This window comes from Homalodisca vitripennis, chromosome 8 (genome assembly GCF_021130785.1).
Source record: "Homalodisca vitripennis isolate AUS2020 chromosome 8, UT_GWSS_2.1, whole genome shotgun sequence".
NCBI lineage: Eukaryota > Metazoa > Arthropoda > Insecta > Hemiptera > Cicadellidae > Homalodisca > Homalodisca vitripennis.
In genome coordinates, this window is record NC_060214.1 from 126,117,464 (window position 1) to 126,135,088 (window position 17,625).

At 34.9% G+C, this 17,625-nt stretch overlaps 1 protein-coding gene across 2 annotated transcripts in view; it reads left to right on the forward strand.

Annotated features, from left to right (window-relative positions):
- Positions 1 to 16,791, forward strand: part of LOC124368177 (MLX-interacting protein) — a 134,988-nt gene extending 118,197 nt beyond the window's left edge. For both annotated transcript variants that reach the window (XM_046825452.1, XM_046825454.1), the window contains exons 12-16: positions 5,315 to 5,431; positions 9,983 to 10,110; positions 10,691 to 10,814; positions 12,502 to 12,631; positions 13,965 to 16,791. In XM_046825452.1, coding sequence (XP_046681408.1) covers positions 5,315 to 5,431; positions 9,983 to 10,110; positions 10,691 to 10,814; positions 12,502 to 12,631; positions 13,965 to 14,086 — 621 coding nt within the window. In that variant the 3' untranslated portion in view covers positions 14,087 to 16,791. The remainder of the gene's footprint in view (positions 1 to 5,314; positions 5,432 to 9,982; positions 10,111 to 10,690; positions 10,815 to 12,501; positions 12,632 to 13,964) is intronic.
- Positions 16,792 to 17,625: the final 834 nt, after the last annotated feature.

Genomic DNA, 17,625 nt, shown 5'->3' on the forward strand with positions numbered 1-17,625 from the left:
TTAATTTGTATTTCTAATCTCTTATTTCGGTTTTGAAAATTGTATACAAATATGTTACAAGTTTGCTCTTTATTTTTTTAACTTTGATTGAATCTTACTTGTGATATTTTCTTAATTTTATGTTAATAATCAAATTAAATTATAAAACATTAAACAGTCTTTGTGATTTGATTAGTTACGTATTTGGTTATATATTGAATAAGTAGAGATTTTGTAGACAGATTTTGCTTAAAACTAACAATTCATTTTGCTTTATAACATGGTTGGGAGCATGTGATATCCGTAAAATTTACATCATAATATCTAACATTATATAACAAGGTCAAACATTTAACAAATCTTATGGCCATATAAGTGTTAAGTAGATACCCAATGTTTTTAAATTTTTTTGTATAATTTAGGGCTTGTTACAAGATTAATTCATTATATATTAATATTTTATTCTGTTTTGAGCTCTGTTAATCTTTTTATTAACACACCTTCACTGTGACACGAGTCATGTACCGACTTTGGCACAACCGGAATATTAGACAATAGACAAATCTCTTTATTTACATGATCGTAAAGATCAGTATAGCGTCAAATATTTAAAACAGTCATAACTCAGATATAAACTTTAGAAGAGATAAGTAGAGCAATTTTGGAAAAGTTCATCTGAGATATGCACTCCTTGCTCTCTCAACAAATTCATCCAGGCTGTAGATGGTTTCGGACATGAGCCAGCTACGTAGTCTCTGCTTTAAGGAAATGTGATTCCCCTTCTTGATTTCAGGTGGTAGTAAGTTGTATAGCTTTGCACCAGCGTAGGACGGTTTCATGGCGAAAAGGCTCATTCTGTGTGCTGGAAGGACAAAATCATGCGCAAATCTGGTGTTGTGGTTGTGAGCATTGGCGTTCCTGGGCAACCCAAGGCTCTAGAATGGACTGATCTGTTGGTACCTGGAGTGGGCTTGTTCATAGCCTTGTGGCAAGAGGGAGCGAGCAGACTCGAAGCCATCAGTCTGTGACTTGATCTTGTCCATGACCAGATCCAGGATGACTTCCATTATGTATAAAGATGTAACAGTTAAAATTCCTAATTGCTTAAAAGCAATCCTGCAGCTCTCTCGATATTGAAGACTGGCCATGCACCTAACTGCCTTCTTCTGGAGTACCATCACCCGCTGGAGGTTACTGGCAGAGGAGGCACCCCAAAGAATGATCCCATACTTGATGTGGGTCTCGAATCGCTGGACTGGTGCAGGTTGCTTTGACTCTTTTTAGAGCAAATAGAGAGGAACTCAGCTTCTGGCATAAGGAGTCGATTTGGCTACGCCATGAGAGCCGGTCATCCAAGATTAAACCCAGGTGTTTAATGGATGTTACAGATTGTAAGTTGGGTAGGTCAGATGCATCATTCTTATGTCGCCCTATTGACAGTTGTTTTGTTTTGTCTTCATTAAGTACAAAGTCATTATTAATACAATATTCATGTGCCATATTCATCGCAATGTAGGTTGATATCTCCAATGCTTTAACTGATCTGTTGTTAGTGATCAGGGCGTTGTCATCAGCATACATGATAGGGAGGCAGAAGGCCTCTAAGTATCTAGTAAGGTCTTCAGTATAGAGCACAAACAGCACTGGACCCAGTACCGAACCTTGAGGAACACCCCTATTTACTCTCAGGGGAGATGATCTAGCTGTTTTTGTTTGTCCATTTTTGAGTTGCTTCAGCTCTACTATTTGTTTGTGGTCGTGAAGGTAATCTCCAAACCAGTTCAAGGCTGTGTCTGTTATTCCCAGTGATCTAAGTTTTTCTACTGTTTGTTGTTTTTGTTGTCTCTGTTTTTTTTTCTCTGTGTTTTACATGGTCGAGGCAGTCAAAGGCCTTGCTAAGATCTAGGAATACATTAGCCACAGTATTTCCAGCTTCCAAACTGTCAATAATGCACTCAACCAGATCCACCAGGGCAGTCGTTGTTGGCCTTCCAGAAATGAAACCATGTTGGTTTTTGGGAACAAGAGAATTTTGCTGTAGGTGGTTTAGTAGCTGGATAACACTACTTTCTCGATAATTTTGGATACCACCGGGACAAGTGATATTGGCCTATAGTTTTGTAATTCCTTTTTACTTCCCTTTTTGTGAAGAGGGTGCACTTTTGAAATTGTTAATTTTGATGGAAAAACACCTTGGACTAGGGATTTATTTATTATGTTTGTTAGTGGCAAGCAGACTTCTTCTTTACAGATCTTTATCAACTTAGACGAGATATCATCGAACCCTGTAGAAAGCTTTGGTTTCAGTGCTTTAATGGTCTTAATTACCTCTTCAGTATTTGTCGGCTGAAAAATGGAGAGTATTATGTTGGGCCTAAGATCAGTTATGGTACTTACAACAGACATTGAACCGTCAATAGGGCTAGCATTTCTGATTGTGGCATCAGCAACATTAACAAAGAAGTCATTACAGTGGTCTGCTACTTTATTGATGTCCTGTGTAGTTTTCCCTATGATCTCTAACTCCCAATTCATGTTCCTGTCCTCTCGGCGTGGTGCTCTTTCACTATTAATGATGCTCCATATTGCTTTACTCTTATCTGTGGCATTTGATATAAGGTCTTCACTGGCTTCTTGTCTGATCAATTTCAGCTTCAGGTCGTATTCCTTTTTCTTCAGGGAAGCATCTATTTTGTCTTCTTGAGTGCCACTGATGATAAACCTTTCTTGGACTCTAATAAATGTTTTCCTTAGTTCTTCGGACTCTGGTTCAGTAATACCTCGTTTGTTTTGCTTTCTTCGGGTGAGCTTGTAGGGACAAGTTGTGTTCAGCGCCATGAGTTATGTGTTAATGAAGCTATTGTATGCTAAATCAGCACTTTCAGTGTCGTAAACCTCAAGCTAGTCTTGCTCAGCTAGAAGATTCTTAAGTGCTATTAGGTTCTGTGTGCTGAAGTGACGTCTATAAGAAGAGGAGTTCTTTGTTATTTTGGACTGGACATCAATACTTGTTAGTTGCGCAGTGTGATCAGATATCCCGTTGTTTATCACGTCAACATGAACCATACGGTTGTTGAGATTAGTGCCCACAATGTCAATTGATGTTCTGGAGATCTTGGTGATTCTTGTAGGTGGAAGGTTAAATATATTAATGTTGTAGGTGGCCAACATTTCCCTCAAACTAATATTGTCGTTTTTTTTATTTGAGTGTTCCAAGCCATCTACATTGAGGTCTCCAACAATACATACGCCACCGTTATTTGCAGGCATGGTGTCTAGAATACTGGACAGAAGATCAAGTGCCCTTTGAAGTAGAGCACTTGGAGGCCGATAAATGCCAATGATGTACAAGTGTCGTCCCCTACTGATTGATAGTTTTACTGCTGCTGATTCACACACTAGTTCTGTGCTAAGTCCCTCGATGTTCAGACTCTCAACTGTATTAGCCAGGCTATTGAGTTTGTAGATGGCTACACACCAAAGGCAGCCACCAGTGAGTAGTCTGTAAGTCTTGTGTTGGCAATGGAGGATGGAGTTAGGCCATGTTCAGTAAGAACAGTTATATGAGGTTTCGTTAGAGTCAGAAAGTGATTTAGTCTCTCAATCTTGTTATTGAGACGGTCAACATTTTGGTGGACAATTTATGTTTTTTTAAAGCTGAGTTTATGAACACTCTTGAGACATATTTCAGTTGGCCTGTTTTCCATTTTGTAGTTTTCTTCTTAATAATGTGTGTCAACCGCAGTCAGTGTGTTAATTTGTTGGATAATTTATTATATTGTTTTTCAAATAAAAATTGTTACAATATATCTCTTTACCCTTAAATTATCTTGTGACACACAGTGTCAAATGTGCTGTTGTATTAGGGTTTTGTAGAAACAAATTTTATTTTTAGGAAATATTTAGATAAAAAAAAAATACTAAACCAAATGGAAGTGAATTTATGAAAATGTGTGTTATTCTTTGACCTTCAAATATCTTGAGTCTGAAATAAAGTTTTCACCCTTTATAAGTTTCTAGACATATTTATGTTTTAGAGGATACTGAAAGTTTTGTTTTTGTTATTTATTACCCGGTTATAATGAAATGGGTAATAACAAAATTTGTGTCTATATAGGCTATTTCAAGTATCATATCACCCAAAGTTCTTTTTCATTATCCCAATGCCTCGAGGCATTTTAAAAATTGTTTGTGGAAATCATTTGATTATTAATTAGTAGTTAGTTTGAGAATTTTTTATAATTTTCTTCTCATGTTAAAATTCCTGCCTTACACTAACTAATTTGTTTATGTGGATTCTGGTTCATATCTGGTTTTGCTGGGACTCAAATGTCAGGTCCAGCGGTTCAAAGCTCTGAGATGAGGCTATGCCTAGTAAATACCTATAGAAATTATGAACCCTTTTAGGATGAGCAGGCTATTTATAGCCTGCAAAGTTCATTCTCCAAGCAGAACTGGACTATCCAAAGGTCTATCCATAGCCCACTTTTTAAAGTTTATAAGTCACAAAAAATCTTAAAATCATGATTTTCTATCGCTTCATCTCACTTCAGCTATGTCATCACACATATGATTGTGTTGTGTAATTGTGTTTTTATCCTTATTTTCCATCCAATCAGCATCAAATTGTCTTCTCATATAGATAATAAACTGAAAAGTGTTGTTCCACACAGTAAAATTATTGTTCTTTTAGTAATTTAATGGTATACAAAAATTTAAAATGAAAAGGGCAAAGAAAAGTGTTTTGAATTTTATACCCAATAAAATGATTACTAAACAATGTTATTTGTGCACAATTTGATTGTGAACCATAGGATAAAAACATTATATGTCAAACATTTTTAGTACTATACTTATTTATATGTTATTTAATATCCCAGAGGTTATTTATGAATATTATGCAATTAATTACTGAATCTGTTTGTTGTATTGAAACAACACTACGTTTCTTAGTGAAATATTCAAACAGAATCGTATAATTTATCACTGCACTTATTTTGCACGTATATCTCTAGTGTAATAGAATAATAATCTTTTTGCGTTTTCCATATTTTTTTTCTTTGTTTTCTTCAGTACACCCATCAGGAAAAAGTAGTAACTACAGAAGCATGTCCCAGAAAAAATTACCAAATTTTTTGTCATCCTAAAAGGATTAATAAATACTTTATAAAGACTTTATCGGTGTCTCTCAAAATTCAACATCAGGCATTGAGCAAATCAAAAGAAAAACCAAATCTCTATTTCATTATAAAGTTGGAGAGAGGAAGGGGATTTTAGAATGGTATCCTGTGGCGAGTAGAACTGCTCAAAAGCTTAAACTGTAGCTGGGTTGCAGGAACACCGGCGAGTGAGTCACATCAACGCAGAGCAGAAGAGGAGGTGTAACATCAAGAACGGCTTTGACATGCTGCACAGCCTGATACCCCAGCTGAGCCAGAATCCTAATGCCAAGGTAACACACACTACTGAATCCCTAGTTTAAACAGAATAGAATTTAAAGTTTAGTAAGAGCAGAGCAGAAGAGAAGGTGTAACATCAAGAACGGCTTTGACATGCTGCACAGCCTGACACCCCAGCTGAGCCAGAATCCTAATGCCAAGGTAACACACACTACTGAATCCCTAGTTTTAACAGAATAGAATTTAAAGTTTAGTAAGAGCAGAGCAGAAGAGAAGGTGTAACATCAAGAACAGCTTTGACATGCTGCACAGCCTGACACCCCAGCTGAGCCAGAATCCTAATGCCAAGGTAACACACACTACTGAATCCCTAGTTTTAACAGAATAGAATTTAAAGTTTAGTAAGAGCAGAGCAGAAGAGAAGGTGTAACATCAAGAACAGCTTTGACATGCTGCACAGCCTGATTCCCCAGCTGAGCCAGAATCCTAATGCCAAGGTAACACACACTACTGAATCCCTAGTTTTAACAGAATAGAATTTAAAGTTTAGTAAGAGCAGAGCAGAAGAGAAGGTGTAACATCAAGAACAGCTTTGACATGCTGCACAGCCTGACACCCCAGCTGAGCCAGAATCCTAATGCCAAGGTAACACACACTACTGAATCCCTAGTTTTAACAGAATAGAATTTAAAGTTTAGTAAGAGCAGAGCAGAAGAGAAGGTGTAACATCAAGAACAGCTTTGACATGCTGCACAGCCTGATTCCCCAGCTGAGCCAGAATCCTAATGCCAAGGTAACACACACTACTGAATCCCTAGTTTTAACAGAATAGAATTTAAAGTTTAGTAAGAGCAGAGCAGAAGAGAAGGTGTAACATCAAGAACAGCTTTGACATGCTGCACAGCCTGACACCCCAGCTGAGCCAGAATCCTAATGCCAAGGTAACACACACTACTGAATCCCTAGTTTTAACAGAATAGAATTTAAAGTTTAGTAAGAGCAGAGCAGAAGAGAAGGTGTAACATCAAGAACAGCTTTGACATGCTGCACAGCCTGATTCCCCAGCTGAGCCAGAATCCTAATGCCAAGGTAACACACACTACTGAATCCCTAGTTTTAACAGAATAGAATTTAAAGTTTAGTAAGAGCAGAGCAGAAGAGAAGGTGTAACATCAAGAACAGCTTTGACATGCTGCACAGCCTGACACCCCAGCTGAGCCAGAATCCTAATGCCAAGGTAACACACACTACTGAATCCCTAGTTTTAACAGAATAGAATTTAAAGTTTAGTAAGAGCAGAGCAGAAGAGAAGGTGTAACATCAAGAACAGCTTTGACATGCTGCACAGCCTGATTCCCCAGCTGAGCCAGAATCCTAATGCCAAGGTAACACACACTACTGAATCCCTAGTTTTAACAGAATAGAATTTAAAGTTTAGTAAGAGCAGAGCAGAAGAGAAGGTGTAACATCAAGAACGGCTTTGACATGCTGCACAGCCTGATACCCCAGCTGAGCCAGTACCCTACTAAACCCTTACAGTTATTATAAATACAATGTGTCCATAAACTCATGTCATGCTTTTAAATAAATTTATTTCCAAAAGTATACACAGTTTAAGAAGGATTAAAGAGTATTTTTAATAGTTTTCCACCAGATTATCTGAGCTCAACATGAGCACCATGAATCACCCTGTAGATGTAGCGAACTTTGATCTCCTTCTTGGGGTACTTCTGATGTAACTGATTCAATCCCAGCTGTGATTCATTGCTCTAAGTGTTCAATATAAGAACGTTATGATGATGCACATTTCCAGAGAAGTGAAAGGTACCTTCAACACTAAAAACAATTTGGTTTGAAAAATGCTGATCCAGTCCATTTTTATACAGAATAACAACAGCAAAATCATACCTCTTGTAATTTTTCATCTGGCTTTAAAGCATGCAATAATTTAGATTTTTAGTGAATAAATTTATCTTTTCTTCAAAAATTTTTAAACTGCATTCTCAGGGACATCCACGTCTATGTTGCAGCTCAGATGTTTTTGGACTTCTTACAAAGCATTTTTTGATGTTTTTGGCGCTTTGATCTTATGTTTATAGCCGACCTGTCCGCGTTTTGTCCAATAAGCTGCCTGATTTCTTAAACGTCTTATCCCATCAATAAATTATGTATCTGTCAAGGGAATTTTCATGAAACACTCGATGATACGTTGCACTGAAATCACAGTAAAAACTTTGCTAGCTACAAAATATATTGAACTCTTCTTTACAAAGTTGCCACTATGGCTGTTTTCGTAAAAACGGAAACTACAGATGAAAACAATGGGTAACTCAATTAATTAAAACAAAGCATTATAAACAATTGTTTTAGTTTTCAACTGTTTTATAGACCTACGATAAATATTAAAGTAGCTATAACCAATTAAAAGTGTGCTGTGACTGTGGACACACTGAATATATTGAACAATATGATTTCATTCTCTAAATTATGTGTTATAATAAAAGAAAATTACTGTTTTATAACAACATCAACAGGCGCACCAAACAATAAAGAACTCGGACTGACTCGGAAGTTTTTGCGTAGGGTATTGCAACCACCAACAAAATGGTTGCTTTTTAACCTGTTGGATCCCGTAGCCGCACAGTTGCGACTGAGGCAAGTGTGCAGTCGTGGCCCGTTGCCGTACTGTTGCGGCCGTGCGCAGAGCGTTTTATTTTTGCGTTTTCTTCAACTCAATTCGCTAAATTAAATGACGTTCAATATACCGGGTTACTCGGGAGAACACTGGCTTTCTCGTGAGGTATATTTTGTTTCGCGCTACGATACTTGGCAGCCTGTTTTTACTCTAAACGTCGAGGCGTTTCAGCCGGTTGCTGTTGTTTGTACACAATAATTATGGCTTCGCGTAAGCATGAGTTGTTTGATCAAGATATTAATGAATTATTGGGCAGTGAGTTTAGTGAACTATCTGATAGTGACGACGAAAGTGATGTGGATATTTTCAGTCGTGTAAGAAGTGGTGATTTTATTTTTAGTGAACTAGTTCGTGATGCAGACTTCAACCACGATTTAGGTTATCTCGATGAACCAGTACCAGGACCATCAGGTGATACTGTTTATTCTAATAATCGTCCAAATAAGCCTACTTTGGATAGTGTTGACTTGGTAATAAACGAGGTAGTTCAAAATTATAATCCCAGAAATGACTTTACTGGTAATGAAGGAACTGAATGTAGGCCTAACCCCAAACGTAGAAAGCTACCTCCAATTACCTATCCCTGGGTGAATGATACCAACTTTATTCCGCACATAATAAACATAAACATAAAATAAAAATAAACATAAAAATAAAACTTATGAGTATATGATTATGCAGATGCAAAAAATAACTATAATGCAAAGTAGTAACCAAGTGCCAGAAAAAAACCCGGGCCAGCAGATGCCCCTGTGCTGCCATAACCCGGGACTCAACAGGTTAACAGCTGTGTCATTATGTCTGCTGACTGACAACTATTACAAAGATAGGCCAACAAGAGTTCAGATCTTATTGTAATATAAATAACATTACTAAAAACTGTTTTATATCAGATGCACTAAATCAAATTAAATTGGTCAGTTTTCCAACTGATGAAACTTTTGTTTTTTTTTGAAATTTTTCAAATAAAGACATAATTTGAAAATGTGTTGCATGTAAACTATATAACTCCTACATAAAAACATATAATTGTCCGTATTCGTTCCAGAAATGGATACTTTCATTGGTGCAACTTAGAAGTTTGTACAACAAGTAATAATGTATATAGAATTTTCACCATTATAAAACCGAACGCTAAGGTTTTTCTGGGATGCAGCAGAATCTTAATCCCTTCAGTTTTAAATCATTTTAAGTATTGGGAGCATTTTTCCAACATTTCATTTTAACAGTTCTCATTTTTGTTTCTTATGAGTGGTCCATTCGGGTCTCTGCTGTTGAGAAACTCAAACAACTTATCTATGACTCTAAAATATTAAACAGTGGGTTTTGCTTCAACAAATTCTGAATTCTGTGTGGTTATTAGAAATGCAATTGCATTAGCAACACCAGCACTTAGGGTTTGTGCAGCAAGCTTCACATTTATATTAGTATTGTGATAACAACTACGTTCATCACTTATTTTCATAAATGTTGTTGGCAAACTTAACACTTGTTCTTTCGGCATGGTATTTACTAGTTCAACATATTTAAAATCAACAATACCATCTACTGATTTTATAGTATCTCTATCGGATAGCGTATTGATAGCCAGTTTAAGCATCGAGAACGACTCACACTTTTAAATGTAAAAATGGTATATCTGGAATTTAACACAATTTTTTAAGTGTAGTTATATTTGTAGAGGTCAATGTTATACAACTCATGCCATTGCACATGCTATGCTGCCCATGTAGGCATTCCTTCTAATATAAGTTTATCAATAATGTTAATTCGTATTATATAGCATACAGCTTTCCTGTCTTATTTTAAATATCAGTTTTCGTATGTTTCTTTATATTTTCTTCATTATGATGAAGTAATACATTTAGGTACTATTTTACGTAAGTTTATGGTGAGGAACATGTTTCAGCTGAGCAAGGCGGCCATGCTACAGAAGGGAGCTGAGTACATACGACAGCTGCGCAACGAGAGAATGGCTCTCAAGGATGAAATAGACAGTCTCCGTCTGCAGGTGGACTCTCTCAACTCTGCCATCAGGTAACATCTTGCTTCTACAGGGCGGCTTTTTTAATTAGGCCACCATTGTGATCTTAGAAAATATAAATCTGACATTTTTTAAGGGGGGGACCTTTCGTTGATTTTAGAGACATTTAAAAATAAGTAAATCAAAAGGCGGTCAACTTTGTTTTTCTTATGGAACACCATGTATTTTATTAGTATTTTTTTAGCAAAAGTAATTTTAAGTCTTTTTTACTCATGTCAATCTTTATATCTCCTCAATAGCGGAGACATAAGACCTCAAAGTGTTGAGATTCCTTATGGAATTTAACATTGAGAAAATGCCATTTTAAATAGATATCATTTGATTGCTCTAAACTGTAAAGAGCTATTTTTAAACAGAATTTTCATTTATAAAAGCCACTCTTTATATTGAATCTAGTTTAATTAAAAACTTTATTTAGTTTACTTTCATTTACTTCATTTAGTTTTTTTGGCATTAGAGTAAAACAACTAGATTCTTCATATAGTTGATAAAATATTGTTTAATCATTTGGAATTTTAAGTAATAAAAAAAAATCTGTTAGTGGAGCCTGTAAATAAATTTGTCATTTTACAGCAATTGTCAAGCACTGCTACCGGCCACTGGGGCGCCCATATCTCGCCACCGTAACAACAAAATGAAGGAGATGTTTGACGAGTACGTGCGCATCCGCACACAGGAGAACTGGAAGTTCTGGCTCGTATCCTTTTGCTATCAAACTTTTTGTATGTGTCCTACAAGATTTTCTGATTCTGAAAAGCTTTGAAATTCAACTGTAAAAATTAGTATTTGTAGTATGATTTCTTATTTAAACTATTAAAGATTGTCAATATGTTGTTTGTGGTCAATATGAAAATGAGTTGAAATAATGATTATCTCCTCTGAAAACCAGTCTTTTCTCCATATAAAAGTTTAGGCAATTTTCTTTTGTTACTTTTCTCCTACTATGAAAATTAATTTGTTTTAACTCTTACTGATGGGTTTTTCCTCAGTGCACTAAAAAGTGAGTTTTTTAAATTTTAAATTTTGTTTTTTTAGGTGCTTTGGGTTTACTACAGTAGTAGATGTGTTATGAAAAACACTCAATTAAACGTTTTTGATGTTTTTTCTTGTTTTTACAGAAATTAATCTAATTATGCATAAAAGTTGTTATATTTACAAAATATGAGCATAAAATAAAATATTCAGCATGTTCTCATTAACATACAAAACATTAACATAAGTACAGGTTAGGTACAAGTTAGTAAAAACACTGGTCTCAAAAATCTTTGATGGTAAAAAAGGCGCAAAACAGTCGGTCACACAAAGCGGAATGGTGCAGTCCCGGCACATTGTGTCCTGGCACCGCTGCTCGTCGACGCTGGTCTATCTGATTACGTGGCATGCTCTCTTCGGCTTGTCCTTGTTATCTGTAGGAGGTTTGGTAGTGGAAAATTGCCGAGCAGTAACTCTCAGGGGAGCATCTTAACCAAAAATTTGTCTGTAAGTCTTTCTTGTGCCATTTTACGTAATCAGTAATTACACAAACAGCCACGTTTATTTACTCATGGTAAACACTACAAAACGTTTACAATCAAGGCAACCGGTAACGTAAACGTGAGATTAAAACCTGTATTCACTACACAAACAGAAATAGAATCCGCTGATTACTTGGAACAACTGATTGGATACTGTTATAAGGCCTGAATACTGTCAATTCAGTCTGAAATAAATAAATAAAAGAACAACTGCGATCTAGTGGGATAAAAAAAAACTACTAGAATGTTTCTTATTTATTCTGCTAGATCGCATTTGTATTCAAGCGAGAGATTATTCATCAAGAAACATTATTATGAAGACTGCTTAGCGTCATAGCGCTTCCCGCACGGCTATCGGGATTATTGCAGGCGCTTACATTTGCGTTGTGGGATTACTAGTTAAAGGGTTAAAGAGATTATAATGGAGAATGTTATTAAGATTACTTATATGTTACAAAATAAAAATCCTACATTTTTTATTTTTAATGATAAACATGTTAAAATTGGTTGGTTAATTAAAAAAATTTTCTACAGTATGTCTAGTCAAGTAGGTAATGATGTAGGGCTAATTTAAGAAACCGTTTCAATGTCTGAATAGATGTGAGGAAAGAGTTTTAATGCTGTATGATGAGATCCATATTCATAAATGGAAAGTCTAGTGAAGGATGCAGATTTTAGCAGGTTAGTGTATTTGGTTTAAATAAAATTTATCCAGATTAGCTTTATCGTATTAAATAATTTAAATAATCTAAAATAGCTGGATTGTAAAAAATCTTGTTTTATTAAAAGGACTTGCATAACTCCTCGGGGTCTTGTTGTAACTTGTTCATTACCAAACTGTCAGCAACTGTTTCTTAACCTCCTCTCCAGCTGAGCCTCCTCTGTGAGCCACTTCTGGCCTCATTCAATGCACAGGTCTCCACCCAGAGTCTGGAGGAGATGTACCGCACCACTCTCGGCTGGGTGGAGCAGCACTGCACTCTCAGCGTTCTCAGGCCACGTGAGTACATAGTGGGGTGTACCCCAGGGATCAGGCTTGGGCTCCATTCTGTTTATTTTTTATCATTTGTACGATCTGGATGTAAACTGCAGTGTGACATCAAACTTATCAGGTTGCACCAAATTATTTTAAGCCAAGTTGCAGTGTTCTAGAATCTAAAACATTTTTCAACAGTCTTATTTAAATTAAATCCCAAAAGTTTGTTAAATTTTCGGCATATTCATAACCTGATTTAAAGCCACTGATGTACGATTTACGGTAATGACATTATTCATTGTATGCATATTTATATTTTTTATCAGTAAGTCTATTTGAAATAAAATGGGTGATTTGAAAAATTCAACAGAATTTTAGACAGTAGAAAATTCTCAATTTGTGTTATTCTTTGTAATCTGATATTTTTTATATCAATCATTATATGCTTGAAGTGATTACTCTAGTTATTCTAACTCAACTATTACGATTCCACTATTTATCACTAGTTCCAACTCTAAACCTTCAAATTAAGATATACCTTTATTTTACATGTACCTTTGAGTGATAAGGACCTCTACTGATACAAATATTTTATTTACTTTTATTCAGATGATCATTGTTTTTAACTTGTAACAATATTTATAGTTTCAAATTTTTTCGATTAACACTTTACGATAGCACTTTTGATGTTGATAGGCCTTATTTATTAAATTTAAAATTATTAGACAACTGTGTACAATTTCTGTCTAGTACATTAGACACAATATTGCTTACAACCATCATAAGTTATTACTGGAGTAGTGTGGAATAGTGACGGCCAAATCCAGAACTTTTTCTATGATGTCTGCATTACAGCTCTGCCTACTTAATATTTGCTAAAATGAAAACTTTTAAATTTTCTTATTGGATATTTTTCTTACTCTGTGCTCAACAAGAAGTGTTGTTAATATCAAGCTTTCTCTATGTTTCAAAACTATAAATGTAAACACATTCAAAATAGTGGTTAAATTAATTAAACATATGGTCGTGCTGTCATAAAACAGTGTTTATAGAGAACAGTTGATACATTTAACACTTTCAATTCATAACATTTGTTTGATGTAAAGCAACTTCAAAGATCAAGATGGAATATTTTTGCAATTTAGAGGCCAGTGGGGGATAGTCTGGAGGGGTTTTTGAGATAAAAATATGCACATTTGTTAAGCAGGGACCCTAAGAATGTCCATGTCAAATTTTAACTCATTCAGTCCAATAGTTTTTACATGATTAACACATACACACAGACTGACACGATTAGATTTGTATAAAGTAGTATAGATAATACTATCGTAGAACCTAACTGTTGTATTTATTATAGTTATGTCGAACGCCCTGCGGCACCTGTGTACGACGACGGACATGCTGACAGATCCGAGCCGGTTGCCTGCGGAAGCGCGCGCTGCGGTCAGTAAGCCATCTGGTCGGCCTCCCTCCAGTTAGTATCGTGTCACGACCCGCTGGGCATTTCACTACGGTTCCACCACACCTCATCGACACGGCCGAGTTTACCGTAACAACAGTTTGTTGCTGGTCATCACCGAGTCGACGCAGATTTTTAAATTAGAGCTTACAATCCCTTGGTACGGTACTTTATGCAGTTTGTAAATTTTAACCTCCATCAGGCTTCCACCTAAAAATATGTCCGAGGACGTTAAACTAACGTAGAATACCAATAATAAGGAATAAGTAAAAAATATTACACTTACAATTTTTCTATTTTGTTGGAATTTTAAATTTAGGTGATACGTCTACCATATCAGAAGTTTTAATTATTCTTGAATACTGTTTCCTGTGCACTGTTAAGTATTTTCTGTTAGCCATTATTTTAGTCAATTGAGCAGGAATCAGCTGATTTTAAAATACGTTTCCACGCATCCATTCTGCAGAGATTTCAAATACATTTTTTTTGTGGTTTACGCTTTTATAAATCTAATTTCAAGTTAGTATAAATTATTAGGATTTATTTCAATCTGATAGGAAGAATCCCAATTTGTTGAATTCTATTGAGAATTTTGGTTTTCTGCATTGCATTCTTGATGGAAATGGTAAGGTTGTAGAATTGAAAATATGTTTATCTTCCCAAAAAACTTATATGTATAAATTATGTGGAAGTATAATATATGTCTTCAATTCTAAGAGAGTTTGTTTATCACCAGTAACTATGTGACCTCCACAAAAGAATATGGAGGTCCTGTTTACTGTTTTGTGTTTCTTCTACAATAACACAACACATACATATATTACCACGATATAATAGGTATAATTTTTATACATTATTGTTACAGATTATGATTTCAGTTGGTTGTTAAATTATCGAGTATCATACATAAGTACAAAGACCGAGGTTACAAATAGTAGTATGATAGTAGGACGTAAAAATTGTTTTATACAACGATTATACATTAAGGACTTCAGTACATTAAATTGCAAAACCTACTATTGAGAATGTAGAAAAAATATGTTGTTTTAATAAATATGATTTCAATATAATCGTAACAGAAATAAGGTCTAAATGATCACAAACCCGTTTTGCTATTAAAGATTTATTTTTCTACTAATACCAAGTACGCAGTAAAGGAAGGGAATTTTATTTTTGTTTCATGACAGTTTTATCACAGTTCTTGAGTAAATATTATGGAATATTTTACTTAAGTATATTGTTTTTTTATTACTTATGAGTTAACCACAAGTGGAACCTGGTTAACGATTTCTCTGATGTATGACTTTGTAATTTTATACATGTATATGAGTAAAATAGTAGTACATTGTGTAGCGTAGCACTAGTTGGAACTGTTAAGTTTGTTCAATGTTTTTATTATATTTTCTTTTTTTAATTGGTTGAACATATTCACGTTGTTTATTAATTGTTGGTTTTAGTACGTTGTGCCAGTTACGTTGTCAATGAACTAATTCTTTGTATCTCTCTAAATACGTTGTTATTTGTTGAGATTTAACAGATGATTTTAAATAACAGATTATATTTTAGTCATAGTAAAAGTTATTGTAACTGTTATACATATGGTTAATTAGTTATTTACTGTATTGTTATTTGGTATGGTGGTACAAATTTTAATTATACGTGTGATTTATGAATATTTACTACCAGCGTTTTAAGAGCAAGTAATAAATATCACATCAGGATTGTCTGCTTGTTTGTAAGAAAGGATAGCGTCAGTGATATGGGAATTTTTGTGCTGTGATAAAATACTTTACTTTTCAGAATCTTACGTTAAGTTTAACCGCTCGTATGTTACGAGTGAGTCGTAAGGACTATATATAAATTTTATATGTAATTCACAACAAAAAATATTGTACATTAACATTATAGTAGATTATCAACGCCTCAATTTGGTGTGAAGTCTTATTAGCACCTTAATTGGATCGGTTTATTTTATCAATGCCGTTTTTATTCATTCAGTCTCATACTGATTTCGCACCTACATTAGCTTTTTGATGTACATTATTTTGAATGAATCAACATTACTTTAGTAAATGTGCCAAATTTGTACAGTAACGGTAAGTTAGTAGACAGCAGAGTTGTAAGTTAATGTTAAGAGATCTCCTTTATTGTAATTTTATTCTTATATTTTTAGTTTACCCAGTAAATAACTTTGATTGTTGTGTCTTCTAAGCAGCTTTCCCAGGATATTATACTTAATTATTTTCAGCATGTTAACTTTAAAATTTCCCTTCATATTTTCTGTAGTTTTATTCTGACTGGCAAACTTCTATTCTATAGTAGTTCTATCGATGTTAGTGTGATGTTGTTTATAAGGGCTGAAATGTTTTCAGATATTTTTTTACCATTTCTCATGATATACAGAGCGTGTTTATATCGTTGAACTGTTTTGGTCGTCACAGTGTACTTCTAAGTCAGATATCTGAACACAACACCAACCTTATGGCTGTTTTATATTAAACATTACCCTTTGTTGTTTGCTAGTACAAATTTATTTAAACTTTTTAAAAGCATGAAAACTCATTTAATTGCCTAATTCACGTATTCAGTCTTCTCTGTTTCACTGATAAACTTCTTTTAGCCTCTGTATAGTGTGAACTAGTTTTATAAATAATCATAGAACATTTTTTTATTTGTTGCATAGTATATTTTTGCTCAGGAGTCAATTATATAATGTTTTATTGTATTTGTCAATTTATTTTTCCTTGATCACCTGATAATGACTTAGTAGGAACTTCTCATAATACTAAACTGCTGTGGTTTTCATTACCATTTTTTAGCCTTTACATTTCATTGCTCTCACATGTGGATCACAACACACGTTTTCAATAGAAGGTGGTGGACCACACCATCGTAAATCTGTTAATGTAATACATTATACTTTGTGAAATTTACTTCATACAACCTGTTTTACTTATCCGTATAAAATAACAACATGGAGAACATAACTTGCTAAGGAAACATTGTAAGCAAACTAGGATCTTTCATCGTATTTTCCCCTCATATACCGCCTTAAGCATTTAAAATCCATATAATGTCTAAGGACACTGGGAGTTAGTGATATGTCTAAGCCGAAACTTCAATAAAGATTCAGATTTAAGAATCTATCGATGACATTCAAGAGTCAAACTGCAGATATAGGCTGTGTTACTGATTATAGTCTCATCAGCATTTCGCAAATTGCTGACTGCTAAAATATTTGGTGTTTAATAAAGGGTAGATACGTAACCAAATTAACAAATGTAGCAATCTAAGCAGGACTATCTCGACCTTATGTCCAGGCTAACAACTGCCTACAACAGTGAAGGAGCCCCATCAACTCCAACAGTCATCCACCACAGTAGACTAGACCTATCGATCCACCCTTGCACCTTACTATCTCGACCTTATGTCCAGGCTGATAACTGCCTACAACAGTGAGGGAGCCCCATCAACTCCAACAGTCATCCACCACAGTAGACTAGACCTATCGATCCACCCTTGCACCTTACTATCTCGACCTTATGTCCAGGCTAACAAC